Here is a 14,921-nt window from a genome sequence, read left to right as displayed (position 1 = left end):
TTTGTTCTGTTAGAATTGATTTATATTGTATTTTATGTGGTTTGGTATGCTGTATGCATCATGCTTTGTTTGTGATGCATTTTTATTGTTTACATATTTGGAGTTGAGTGAGAAACATGACTGAAAGAGGTCCTGGTGGCCATTTTACCCACCTGATTCTCTATAGTATGAATGAATACATAGGTAACTGCCAATGTAGTTTTACATCATTTGGCATTATATTTGAGAAAAATGTTGAAATGTTGTGGGAGAGTGCACATATAACTACATTGCTTTGAAAACAAGCCAGGTAATTTAATTGTCCTGATAAACATACCATGTATGTTTCACACTTGCTTAGAGTGTAATTAGCATTAACTTCAGTACAATTCTGTGAATTTGACTGTTTAGATGAAAAATGCCTTAAAGCAGTTGCTTAGCGTCATAACCAACCCAGTTTTGTCTTTTACTGTACCTGCCCAAAAAGCCACAAAGACTGTTGTGTCCAGGGAATTACCTCCTCATTTTGTGTTTTCTTATCATACCATGTGGTCATTTTCACTATTGCATTTCTTTTAGTTTCACATAAATCTATACAGTGATAGTCTTGCTTTCCTTTTAACTTGATGTCATTATTTTAATGATAGTTTGCAAGTATAATACCGGTTTTCTTGGGCAAGGTTCTGACAGAAAAGCAGTTCTACTTAGTAGCAGCTTGGAAGAATGTTGACTAAAAACATGTTTATTGTCAATAGAGTAAATCAACGGCAGCATGTTGGTATTTGTCAGACATACACAGGAGTCTAAGACCCAAGCCTATTAATACTTGTTTTGCTTTGAAACTCTTAAGACAAGATCATCGTGCAACTGCATTAATGACTTCAAAGAATTCTAGGACTGAAACTATTTGTTTTAGAATATTGTATTTTTAGATATGTTGCTTTGTGCATGTTGTGGAAATGCAGATTGCTAACAGCATGCAAGACAACTTGACCCATCTAGTCTGCCATTTTCTGCTGTTTAGGACAAGCTGTAATATTACACAACCAGAAGCTTATTTCCATATTCATAAGAATTGCTATCTGCCCCATGAATTCTGTCGTAGTTGTCATCCCTTTTTTGCTTCTTCCACATGTTAGGTTCAGTTTTTTGCTATCCATTCTTTTTACCTTTCCTGAACAGTCCATAATTTATCATTTCAGTTTGAAAATGGTTGTTTGTACATTTTCTTTTTCAAAATGCTACCCATATGGATTCTGTGGATTCCCTTGTGGTAGTTTAAAGTTTCTATCATGTTCTCTACCTCCTTTCTTGAAAAATGCATACATGTTAAGCTGTTCTAGTCTTTATATGATTTTTAGAGAATGGATGACCTCTACATCACCACCTTGATTGGAGAACAAACATTCTCCAGTAGGATGTCCACTGGCAAACAAGTGTGACGCTTCTTGGCAGCGTATTAAGCTGACATGAGGCTCTGACAATAAAAGTTAACATTCTACATTTTAGTACTTGCTTATTATCGCAACCAGATTTTGCAATGCGGTATATATTTTTGACGTTTACTTAAACAACATCAATGAAGTGCATTAGGGAAGGGTAAACTGTTACAAAGTGCGCTGGGATATTGGTGGTGCATTTTTTTAATGATTGACACTTATAGTTTTAGGATTTGTGGATATTGTGCTGTAAAGACTTTGCGCATTGAATTCAGCGAAAACAGTGGTTGCATGTGTACGTATGTTGGCCTGAAAGGAGTGTGGGAGTTGGCGTACGATGTTAAGTGCTGTGGAAAGGATTAGTTTTACTGCACTTCTGCTAAATTAGTCAGGAAGAGGAAATGGTTTACAAGAAGATTCTGATAGCAGTTTGAGGGTATGTTAGCCCAGTAGAGTAACAGGTTTTAAAAGCATACCTCTGTAACAGGGTGCTGTGAGTGGTAAAAAAAAATCTTTTACATATGCATAAATGGTAAACCAAAGGAGAAAGTTCCTCCATGCAAGTATCACAGAATTCAAAGACCAATGTAAAACCCTGAACAAACCAGAAAACATGCAGAACATATCCGTTAGTATGAGTGCAACAGATGGTAACAAAGTTGGCCAAACAATACTTTCAAAAAGGCATCACTTGCATTGCATACTCCTTAGAAAGTGCACTGAAAGGCTGTCATACCCTTGCAATTAAGTACTGTCAGGTGTAAAACTCGGGATCAACCAAATACACAGTGTCATGAGTACACATCATTCCAAGTTGCCCACAGTCCTAAAGTCTAGGAATCTGACATTGCATTACAAAGACGGTTAATCATCCCTCAGGTTTATTTACGGTCAGTGACTCTCGTCAGAAAAGTATATCCCGGAGAAAGACAAAATAACTGTTCCTCTTCCTGAGTCACTGAAGTGCGTGGTGGTTTTCAGACGTTCAGAAATAGTGATTTTACACGTGACAGATACCCACAATATGGAAAACCACATTAATCTGTTCTCTCTGCTGAACATTAGCTGTAGGGCATCCACTTCTGTGTGGCTTGCTTTCTGCAAGAGGAGAGCTCGTATGTGTTGCAGTCGTTCTGTCACCAGCTGTTCAGCAGTTTAGTCAACAACCGGAAAACTTAGAAAAGCACCACACACTTCAGTGACACACACTTCAGAACACAGGCTGCCAGCATTTTTCAACACAATAAATGATTGAAAACTGACTGTTAAAAATCCGGTTGCGATAATACTGAGTCTGAAAACCACCACACACTTCATTGACTCGGGAAGAGGAATAACAGTCACATTTTGTCTTTCTCCGGGTTTTCTGACGAGAGTCACTGAGACAGTAAATAAACCTGAGGGAGGATTAACAGTCTTTGTAATGCAATGTCAGATTCCTAGAATTTAGACTGTGAGGCAACTTGGTATGATGTGTACTCATGACGCTATTTGGTTGATCCCGAGTTTTACACCTGACAGTATTTAACGATTGCAATGGCAAGGGTATGACAGCCTTTCAGTGCACTTTCTAAGGAGTATGCAATGCAAGTGATGCGTTTTTGAAAGTGTTTGGCCAGCTTTGTTACCATCTGTTGCACCCATATTAATGGATGTGTTCTGCATGTTTTCTGGTTTGTTCAGGGTTTGGACATTCAGGGTTTTACATTGGTCTTTGCATTCTGTGATACTTACATGGAGGAACTTTCTCCTTTGTTTACCATTTATGCATATGTAAAAGATTTTTTAACGCTCACAGCACCCTGTTAGTGGGTTATGCTTTTAAAACCTGTTACTCTACTGGGCTAACATACCCTCTACTGGGCTAACATACCCTCAAACTGCTATCAGAATCTTCTTGTAAACCATCTCCTCTTCCTGATTAATTTAGCAGAACTGCTGTAAGTCATCCTTTCCACAGTACAAAAGCACCTAAAATTGTACGCTAACTCCCACAGGCCAACATACGTACACATGCAACCACTGTTTTCACTGAATTCAACACTCAGCATCTTTACAGCACAATACCCACAAATCCTAAAACTACAAGTGTTGATCATTAAAAAAGCACCACCAATATCCCAGCACACTTTGTAAGTTTACCCTTCCCTAATACACTTCACTGAAGTTATTTAAGTAAACGTCAAAAATGTATACCGTATTGCAAAATCCGGTTGTGATAATACGCAAGTGCCTACATTTTTTATGCTCAAATTGCATTTTGCTACTTTACAAGTGTAAAATTAAAAGTTTAAGTAAATATTAAAAAATAAAACTGTGCATGTTTGTGTGACAGGGAGAGAGTGAGAGAGCTCTGCAACAGGCAGTCCATCACAATGTTAAACATTGAGTGATTAAACTTTTTTAATGTCCAGCATTATTGACTAACTTTAGTCTTCAGTGTTTTATGGGGAAATTTATGAGAGAAGCATTACAGGGAAAATTAGATAGTCTGTTGGGGGGGGGGGGGCACTGCAATAACTCTAACTGATATTTAATTTATTTCGTTCATTTGCATGCACAGACACATTTTGAAGATGTCTTCACACAACAAAGTGGCTCTGATTGTTGTGGGCTTGTGTGTATCTGTGTGTGTGTAAGTCCATTTGTGCTTTGGAAAATATATTACAGCAAGTTTGGAACATAAGACAGAGGAACCATTTTACATCAAAATATAAAGTAGTAATAAAAACAAAAAAAAAATACAAGAGAATTTAATAGTTAGCCCATTCTTTAAGTGCAGAAACAACCATCCAGGGGTGTAAAGGCCCTCCTGCAGTATCAGGCCTCAGAACATCCCTGGATGAGAGTTATTTACACGATAACACACACCCTGTTGGGCATTATTCCTTGCTTAGTCTTATTATATAGTTAAACGCACACTACCATTTTTGCTGTCAGACAGCCCATTGGCGTAGAGAGATGGTGTTGATATAAATCATGTGGGGAGTTTGATTAGCATGTCCAGTTTGTCAGTGCTGGAATGGAAAGGTGGACATACCTATCCTTGGGGGGGGCAGTGCCATACATTTCTCTGCCAATGCTCTGCCGGAGGCTGGAGCTGAGAAAGTTATACCAGACTACCCAGGACAACAAGACAAAGTAGATACGACTCCTCTGTCGGCCCAAGGAATGGGATATACACAGTCAAGCTACTTGCTGCTTACGACTCTGTTACATTGTCATCAGCACGTAGGGAGGTGGTGATTAGGACAAAAGGAAAACACCATATGCTGCAGTATGATGGTCTCTGCCTGCCTCACCTCACAGCACTTGTCTAGCAAATAAACAGTCACATTAACCCATGCATGGAGAAAGAGGGTTTCATGCTCAGGTGTTCTACACCAGGGAGTTGCCAGGATGGAAGTTGTGGTGATCAAAATATAGGCGCCAGGGGTCCTGAAGTGAGCAGCAGCAGCCAAAAAATGGTATGGCATTTTGTGAGCATATGAATGGTGCCACAGAACTTTCACAGGCTCTTTCTAGGCCCTGCACCTTAAGGCAAGGTTCTGTGTCCTCTTTACCCTCACCCCACTCGCTGTTCTTACTCCTGTCACATTTTAGGTCTGTCTGTTAGAGAAATAACCGTGTTCATGTGCAAAGTAGTAAGGTTTACCTCTACAGACAAATCATTTTAAATTCATTTAAAAGGATTGACCTCAGTACTGACGTGACTTATGCCCGGTCTCATTTGTCACCATTCTTTCAAATCAGTAATGTTAGTTTATCCTCTTCTTTTGTGTCCAGTTGCCAGACTAGTGTTTTTACTAGGCTGCTGGCCTTGGGGCCTACTCCCAAATCTTTTAAATTAATTTACTTAATACGTATAGTTAGTCGAATCTGATTTGAACCTTTTCAGCAAGACCTGTAGTCAAAGCAAAGGGATGCAAAATTGAAACTTAAGCAACTCCTTAAAAAAATGTCGAGTGAGTACATTTATTTGTTTATGTAGATGGTCTTGCCAGAAGACCGTTTTCAGCAAGATCTAGTCAGATCAAGAAATACAAAGTCAGAACATTCAAAACAATGTGCTGCCATGTAAAAATCTTGCTGAAATCCAATTAAGCCATCTTGATCAGTTGCCTAATCAAAGTAGGAATCCAAAGAGCAGATGTAGTCATTTGACACCAAATCATATTACCTGTTGCAAGTTAGCTATTTAATTCTAAACATGGATTCCATAGCTAGTTGTTTATATCAAACTTTCAGAAATATGATATAGCAGTGGATAGGAGACTTGTCTCTGGAAAACGGTTAACTTTATGAACCTAAAATATTTGATGTTCATCGTGTTACACTGCTGCAGTCATTACACCTGGGTTATCCTGCCATCAGGCAGTCCTGCAGTCGGCCTGAGTTCCAAAGTCTTGGTCCGGCGTCTGTTGCTGTCTCTTCTTCCCTGACGTCAGTGCGCCAGGGGTATACAAGATGCATCCAACGCCATTTTCTTCTGTCTTTCTTGCCGCGCGGTGCCCGAAGCAGAAGCAGTTTGCAAGTGCCGGTCGGCAGACTCCCTGACATTTTCGAACTCTAATTTCAGATCTGAAGTCTTCAATTAAGCTAAGTACCCCATTGGGGAAACTTTTTTCTTGCCTATTGGGGAAACTTTTTTCTTGCCTCAGACCGATGTCAGAAAAAGTTAATTGTATTTCTTGTGGGAAGCAAATACCTCATAAGGACTTCCATTGTTACGGTGTTCCATGCCTAGGCCCTGATCACGATGTCACTAATTGTAGGTTTTGTGCTAGATTTAACAAATGCACTATAAAGGCGTTTTGATTTTGCTTTGCACTACTTTGGCCGAAGGTTCAATTATACAATGCCATCGGATCAGCCGATCACCTCAATACCGAAAAAACGCAAAGACAAGGATAAAGACAGGCATCAGAGGTCCAAAACAGACTACGAAACCTCTTCTAGGCCAGTCACCGGTTCGCAGTGAGGCACTTTAGCAGCTCCTGACACCTGCTACCTCAGAGCCACAGGCCGCTTCCGACTCCCACGTGGAGACATCTAGGCCTCTGGAAACTCAAGGTATTGGCCCTACGGAAACTAATCCCTCAGATGGGTCCGGAGCCGCTGAGCAGGCATCGGCTTCTGAGGGTGTTTTCAGACCTTCACAACTTACCATTAAAACAACTGCCAAGACATAGGTACCATTAAAGACAAAGAAACAGGTACCATTAAAGACAAAGAAACAAGTACAGCATTCTCCTGGACAGTCCTCCATGCCTAAGAAACAGATGCTTAAAATGGCTGAAGACCTCATTACTCTAATCCGGGGTTCCCATCCCCCTCCTGAGAAAAGGCCTAGGCAGGATACAGACCGACTCCTCTGATCAGGTTTCCATTTCCTCTGATTTCCTCTTCAGACCAGGGATACTCTCTACCCCCCATGAGAGGACTCTGATGCTGAATAATCTATCCCTTCAGCCTCTCCTCCTGAGGATTATTCTTTTGGGGAAACTTTACATACCATGAGGGAGCATTTCCATTGGAAAAGCCAGGATTACTTAGAATCCAAGAAAAGGCTCAGGGATTTCCTCTTATTGCCTCAACACAGGCCCCTGGCTATTCCGCCAGTGCTAGATGATGTGGATGATGTGTTCTCTGAATCCAGTTTATCTCCTGACTCTTTGCCCCCTGCTCCAGCCAAGCCAGATAGGTATTAGAGTCCCTGACTCTCTCAAGTTTCTTTACAAAAACCCTTCTGCTGATCCAGAAACTATTCCCCAGGGTCCAAAAGGGGTTAAGGCTTCCATTGCAAAAAATCCAGTACCCCCGGACAAAGATTCCAGAGCTTTGGATAGATGGGGAAGAAAGTATACACTTCTGCAACTTTAGCAGTAATACCTTTAAATTGCCAGTTTTACATGCTTAAGTACCAACAATATTTAATGGCTCAGTTAAAACAGAAAATGCTTGCACGCTCAGAAGCTCCTGATTGTAAAGAAATGCAGGATTTATTGTATGCAGTTGAAAAGGTGGGAAAACGTACTCTGCAATGTGGTTTTGATTCTTTAGAGGCCTCTTGTAGAGCCGCTGTTACAGGTTCTGTGATTCGAAGACATGCTTGGTTAAAAACAAAGTTTACCTGATCATGTTAAGGCAAATTTATTGGGTGCTCCTTTACAGCATGATACTTTGTTTGGTGTTGAGGCAGAAGAGGTGTTAAAGAAAATGGAGATAAAGCTAAATCTATGCAAACAGTCAAGGATTTCTTACAGTTACAGCCACCTCGGTTTAGCAGAAATTGGCCAACAAAGAATTGGTCCTTTCCAGTGTCAGACAGGCCACAGAGAGGCAGATACAGATGCCCAAGAGGCAGATCTCAACCCCAAGGCTCAAACAGATGACAGTGGGGCACCTCAACCCCAAAAGGTGGTGAGGACAAGTCTCAACCTTACAGGAAACAGTCACAATGACTTTCCACTTCGTACGCCAAGCACGTTCCTTTTGGAAGCCCTCTTAGGGGGAAAACTAGCACTTTTTTCACAAAACTGGCAAACAATCACCCAGGACAAATGGGTCCTGAATATTGTCTCAAGGTTACAGATTCCACTTTCATACTTTTCCAAGGCTAAAAGGAATGTCAGACCTGCCACAAAATTAATGGCCAGAGGCACAAAAACAAATTTCAGCCCTCATGGACATGAGAGCTATTCACCGCAACAGGGACAAGGATTTTACTCAAGACTCTTCCTGGTCCCCAGAAAGGACAAGGCCTGGCAGGCCCATACTAGACCTTTCAATTCTGAATACTTGCCTGGATATTCCAAAATTCAAAATGTTGACATTACAGCAGCTTCTACCCATGCTGGGCAGGAAGGCTTGGCTTGTTACTCTGGACCTCAGAGGCATACCTGCATGTCCCTATCAGACAAAATTGCAGAAGATACCTGCGATTCAAAGCTGGTGCAATGCACTACCAATTCTCTGCACTGCCCTTTGGCTTATCTAGTGTGCCCAGGGTCTTCACAAAATGCCTGGCACCAGTAATTGCATTTTGCAGACAAAAAGGAATTCAAATATATCCATACCTGGACGACTGCCTCAGTCAATTAGAGACACACAGGACATTCTTCTACAGCATCTGGCCTTTGTAAAAAGGTTGCCAATTTCTCTAGGGTACACAGTAAACAAAAAAGTCAAAACTAGTGCCCTCGCAACAGATTATATTCCTGGGTGCCAGCTTAAATACAACGGCCCAGATGGCTTACCTCACGCCAGACAAACAAGTTCAACTAACTCAATATTTCTAATTGCTGGCAAAAATGTCCCATCTCCCTGCAAGAAAAATTCTGCAGGCCCTGGGATTCATGACATTCTGCATACTACTACTACTACTACCATATGCCAGACTGCATATGAGGAAATTACAGTGGTACCTGAAAAGCGTTTGGACTCAACACTCAGTTTAGAAGCAGCAATACCAATGATTCCCTGCCTACAACAGGAGTTTCGATGGTGGGCACAGACATGTCACCTAAACAAGGGTCAGCCTTTTACCCAACCTACAGCCAGGCAAACTTTAACAGATGCTTCGGATTACGCCTGGGGAGCACACATGGCAGGAAAATGCATTCAGGGCAAGTGGACCACAGACCAGATGCGTCTTCACATCAATCAAAGAGATGTTGGCTGTTCAAAATGCCCTAACAACTTTCAAGGACCTTCTACATCCAGGACAATTACTACTAAAGACAGACAACATCACAGTAATGTGGTACATAAACAAGCAAGGGGGCAGTCATTCTTATCCCCTATGCAGGCAAGCCATGACCTTGTGGAACGCAGCTCTAGCGCATCAAGTCCACCTGCAAGCACAATTCCTGCCAGGAAAGAAAAATACTCTGGCAGACGATCTAAGCAGAAATATCATGGACCCTCACAAATGGAAATTGAATCCACAAATCTTCAGCATGGTAATGCAAAAGTGGGGATGCCCAGACGGATCTTTTTGCCTCCCCACTGAATTACCAGCTACAAAAATTCTGCACAAGGACTTATCACAAACAAGCATGGAAAGTGTATGCTCTTCTGTTCAGCTGGAAAAACCTAAAAGTTTATGCCTTCCCGCCACTGCCTCTCCTTTCAAATGTACTCCTAAAAGCCAGACAAGAAAAACCACAGATGATCCTGATTGCTCCAGACTGGCCACGCCAGCACTGGTACCCTATTTTAAGGAACTTGGTTCAAGGCCCACCATGGATTTTGCCTCAAATTCCACACCTTCTGACTCAACAAAACAATCAGATCCTGCACGGTCAGCTCAAAACCCTAAACCTGGCTGCATGGCAGATACATTAGTCAAACAGGCAACACCTCTCTCTCAAGCTGTTATGGATGTCATTTTGGAGGCCAGGAGGCCTAGCACCAGGAAAGCTTACTCAGAAAAATGGAAGAGATTCTGCGCCTGGAACCAGGCTCAAAGCCTTGATCCTCTTGTTTCAAACATTCCTCCGATTTTGCAATACTTAACTGAGATGCTGGACAGAGGCCTATCCTCATCAATTAAGATCCACGCCTCTGCCATTTCAGCACATTACAACACAGATCCTCCTTTATTCTCTCATCCCTTGCTAAAGCAGTACCTCAGAGCGGCTAAAAACATAAGACTGCCCCGGAGAGCACCAACTTGGGACTTCAATTTTGTTTTGGAAAAACTGACCCTACCACCTTCTGAGCCAGCCAATACAGCCGATCTAAATTTTTATCATGGAAAACAGCTCTGCTCCTGGCAGTAAACATCAGCACGAAGCATCTCAGAGCTACAGACATTAATGGCAGTGGAACCTTTTATAATTTTTCATCAGGACAGGGTATCTTTAAGGACAAACCCTACCTTTATGCCAAAGGTGGTATCTAGTGTGGCTCTTAACCAAACCATCCATTTGCCAACTTTTTATCCAAACCCCCAGAATAAAGGGGAGAAACTTCTGCATTCTTTGGACATACACAGGCAGCTACACTTCTACTTGGACAAAACAAAGGCTTTCAGGAAAACTGAGCAACTGTTTGTAGCATATGCTGCAGGATCACAGGGAAAGGCTAGCTCAAAGCAGACTATATCCAAATGGATAAGACACTGTTTTCGGCACTGCTACACACAGCATGGAAAATCTGTCCCAAATAACATTAGGCCACATTCCACCAGGGCAACAGCCACTTCAACAGCCTTTCTCAGAGGAGTACCTACCAAGGAAATTTTGGAGGCTGCAACTTGGAGTTCAGTGCACACCTTTACCAAGCATTACCATCTGCCTCTTTAGTCTAAATCCAGAGCAGGATTTGCCACTGCAGTTCTGCAGGGCCTCATGGCCAATCCTAACTCTGTATAGACCAGCCACCCAACCTCAGCTTTGGGATTCTACCAAAGTGTAATGACTGCAGCAGTGTAACATGATGAACATAGTACAGTTTTGTACCTACTATAAATGTAGATGTTAGTGTTCACACTGCTGCAGTCCAGGTTACCCTCCCTCCATCCCCTCTGAACTAGCTGAACTTGTCTATACCTTTCTGTCTTATACAACCTTTGAGGTGTATTTGCTGGTAACTGAAGGTATTGTTTTTATTGTATATTTTTGATGAGCAATATGTATTGCCTACCTACTTGGGGGCACCTGACATCTGGGGCAAGAAAAACTGAAGAAAATGGCGTTGGATGCATCTTGTATACCCTTGGCGCACTGACGTCAGGGAAGAAACGACAGCAACCGACGCCGGACCAAGACTTTGGAACTCAGGCCGACTGCAGGGACCGCCTGACTGCAGGATAAGTGTAATGACCGCAGCAGTGTGAACACTAACATCTACATTTATGGTAGGTACAAAACTGTACTTTTTGCATAGCCTACTGAAAGTACTTACATCTTTGCTTTCTCTTAAATAAGAACCTGTAACTCTCACAGTATGATGTTATTAAATGTAAATTTTTGTCTCTCTAAAACAGCTGGTGTCATGAGTTAGCATTTCGCTTCATATACTTAACTTGAGATTCTCTGGAAGAAGTCTGAATATTTTTGTGCTACTTTGAATGATTGTTGGTTTATACTTCTCATTGCAACTTTTGTTAGGAATAAGAAATGTTGAGCTACTTATCTCTGACTAATTTTGTATGTAGTATATTGTTATAAAAATGCACAATACTTACCTGTCTTGAGTTAGTATGACTGGGATCCTTTTATCTGTCCTAATAGATTTGAGATTGTCATTGTATCAAAATGGTGTTTACATATGCTGGAGAAGCTTGTTTTAATTGTGTTAGTGATATTCAGGAACTACGTAAAACCCACCCCCATTTTTTAGAAGTGTTAAAGGTAAATATCTATTGAGTTGTTTTTACAGATAATCATGTGCATCCTGAATATTGCATGCACTACAATGATTTCAGTTGCATACTGATTTTATCATTTCATTTTTTTTTTACAGTGATATGAGAAGAATGATTACACCTTTTGTGATGTCATTTGGATTTCGGTATGCCATTTTTGTTTTAGTAAATAGCATATAATTAACAAAGCTAACAAAAATCTAATAGGCACATGACAGCATTTTCTGTTTTTGAACCTACTTTGATTATCTCTGATTTTTGGGCACATAAGTCATTGTGATTTACCTGTTAATTTAATGGTCATTGCTAGACTTGTTCTAAAGATCCTAAAAGTTAAAAAGTGCATCAGATATAGATAAATTGTTACAGCAGTAATCTATCCAAGAAAAAATCAGTAAAAATGTTACATTGATTGCTTTAATGTACGTTCTTCCATCTTATAGGTTCATAGGTGTGTACTAGGCTAATGGGCCTGGAGCCTTTACAAGCCTAGCCCATAGGATTACCCTGGCATCTTGCCACACGACCTTAGTTCCCAGTGCCTCTGTCAAGTAGAGCCACTGGAGTGATCCCCAGGGTGAATTTTTATTTCCCATCCACTCATCAAGATTTCTCTTGAAGAGGGCCAGTGAGGCTCTCTGCTTGAACATGTATGGTAAGTGTATTCCATAGCATGGGCAGTCTCTGGTTTATGAACCCATCCCTCCAGCTTGTTCTGTTGATTGTGGTAATGAGGTTGAGTTCTCCAGAGCGTGTAGTGCAGAGGGATTGGGATTTCTTTAGATATAGCATTAGGTCAGACATGGCTTTGTAAGTCAAGCAGAGATTGCCTCCAAGTAGGCGATGTGAGAGAGAGAATAGTTTGGAGTTTTTTTGAGTCTGTCCATATAGGACAATTGTTTAAGGCCTAAGATCCTCTTTGTGAGGTTTTTTTGCGGCCTCTCCCATTGTTGTACGTGGCTAGTGAGGTACATGCCAAATTGGGCATTGTACTCTGGCCTAATGAGGGAAGAGTAGAGGGTTACAATGACCGCTTTCTTCCTGAATGCAAAATCCTTAGTAATGATATGTGCCAATATAAGGACTTTCTGACCACAGTGGCAATGTGATGGTCAAAAGAGAGGTTGCGGTCAACCTGTGTTCCCAAATCTCTTATGACGCCTTCTGTGTTCAGTGGACTACCATCGATGTGGTAATTCATGGGAACTGGGTTTTCCCCAAAGAGGATGACACATTTTTTGGCACTGAGCTTAAGGCCATAGTTCTGACACCAGTCACTGGTCTCAGTGAGTCCTTTCTGTAGGATGCCAGCATCACTTGGGGAGTTAATTATGGCTCCCAACTTAAAATAGTGTGCGAAATTCATCAGCCAGCGTCCCTTTGTGTTGGCCTGAACTTCAGAGAAGTAGATACCAAACAGGAGAGGACCCTGGAATGAACCCTGTGGGACTGCACTCGTGACTGGTTGGCAGTCTGACTTGGAGTCTGCTACTTTCACACTGGGCTCTATCTGTGAGCCAGTTTGCAAATCACCTAGTGATATAGGGGTTGATGCCTAGCTTAGTGAGTTTTTCTATGATTCCTGAGTGGGGAATGGTATCAAAGGCCTTGGCCAGATCAAGGTAGGCTGTATGAAGCACCTTGTCTTCATCCACAGCTCTGGTGGCTGACTCAAAGAAGTCGACCAGGTTGAGCAGGCATGATCTACCCTTCACAAAACCGAACTCTGTGGGATCCAGAGTTTGGAGGTTCTCTGTATCTTTGTTTTAGGTCCATGATGATGCGTTCCATAGCTTTGCATATCAGACTTGTCAGGCTAATGGGGCGATAGTTCCCAGGGTCTCTAGTCGCTCCTGCGCCATTTGGTAGGGACAAAGCCTGAGGTGAGGCGGTGATTGAACAGGGCACACAGGTAAGGTTGCCAGTTCACTCTGTAGTTCATGTAGAACACAGCCAGGGATATTGTCAGGTCCCATAGAATCTGTATTCTTGGCATTGGGCATTGCTGTTTTAACCTGTGCAGCAGTAATACTGGGTGCCTGGTGAACTGCTGGTATTGTGATCGGTCCTTTGGTGGGGGAGAGAGGGTGTAACATTTTTCTGAGATTGATTTTTTTTTTTTTTTTTTGCGGGCGGACATTAATTGAGATGTTTTTCCCCACCCTGTCCCATGTACTCAGCCACCTGTCAGCTACACGTTTCCATTTTTTTACTGCTGTATCACAAATTGCACGAGTAACAATGACTCAGTCTTTTTAGTGGCATTTTACTTATTTTGAGTTGAGTGTTCAGAATTGTAAAGCTTTTCAACCACATTCTATCTTGAGGGACCTAGTGGGATTTCCCAAATCTTAGGGAGGAGGTTCCTGGTACTCTGTCTAGGCAGCATTCAGAGCTGCTGAGGTTGGTTAAAGCTCCTTAAGAAAAGACAGAAAACTAAACACATTTCCCCACTACCAGGGACCTCAAAAGGAGTAGCAGGATTTTTACTTGGGCCTTGTTTAATGCTGTGATGTCTTTGAAACAAGTGCAGGGGGTTTCTGTTCCTGGTTCTCCTTGGTCTTCTACACCTTAGGAGTCACCTAGGGAGCCTGACTCATCTGCTGAGGAATTGGACTCTTGTTGTTGATGGTGGTGATGATCCCTTAGATTACTTCTCCCAAATGTCATCATTTTTGGATTGTTACTCTGGAGGAGGAGGAGTCCTTAAGTCCTGACTCTCTCCTTTAGAGGAATTGTACTTTGGGGATGCAGTGGTTTGCATGATGGAGCATTTTAAGTGGGACTGCTCCCTGGTCTCTGACATCCAGAAAAGGTAAGAGTTGCTTCAGATGGACTCCCCCAAGTCTTTGGCTGTTCCCCCATCCTGGCTGCAATGCTTGATCTTTTTTAGATGCCTCCTTGGTTACTGATTTTCAACCTTCTGCTCCTAAGAAACTTGACCATTTTTATAAAGTGCCTGAGGATTTCAAGTTTCTTTACAAGTGTCTTTCTGACCCAGCTGTAGTCTGTCTCTGCTGATAAACCTTCCAGGCTTTTGCCTTCTTTTCAACCTTCTTCCCTCTGACAAGAACAGTTGTGCTATGGAAAGGCTGGGAAAGACTCTGTATACTTCAGAGACACTGCCA

At 41.9% G+C, this 14,921-nt stretch overlaps 1 protein-coding gene across 1 annotated transcript in view; it reads left to right on the top strand.

The window, feature by feature from the left end:
* The window catches only part of LOC122802423 (phosphatidylinositol 3,4,5-trisphosphate 3-phosphatase TPTE2-like), a 1,666,738-nt gene that overhangs the window by 287,756 nt on the left and 1,364,061 nt on the right, over positions 1-14,921 (top strand). The window contains exon 4 of the mRNA XM_044072043.1: positions 11,892-11,939. Coding sequence (XP_043927978.1) covers positions 11,892-11,939 — 48 coding nt within the window. The remainder of the gene's footprint in view (positions 1-11,891; positions 11,940-14,921) is intronic.

Source organism: Protopterus annectens, chromosome 5.part0, assembly GCF_019279795.1.
Source record: "Protopterus annectens isolate FY-2018-M chromosome 5.part0, PAN1.0, whole genome shotgun sequence".
NCBI lineage: Eukaryota > Metazoa > Chordata > Ceratodontiformes > Protopteridae > Protopterus > Protopterus annectens.
The sequence above is the reverse complement of the archived record's forward strand: the minus strand, read 5'-3'. Positions and strand labels throughout refer to the sequence as shown.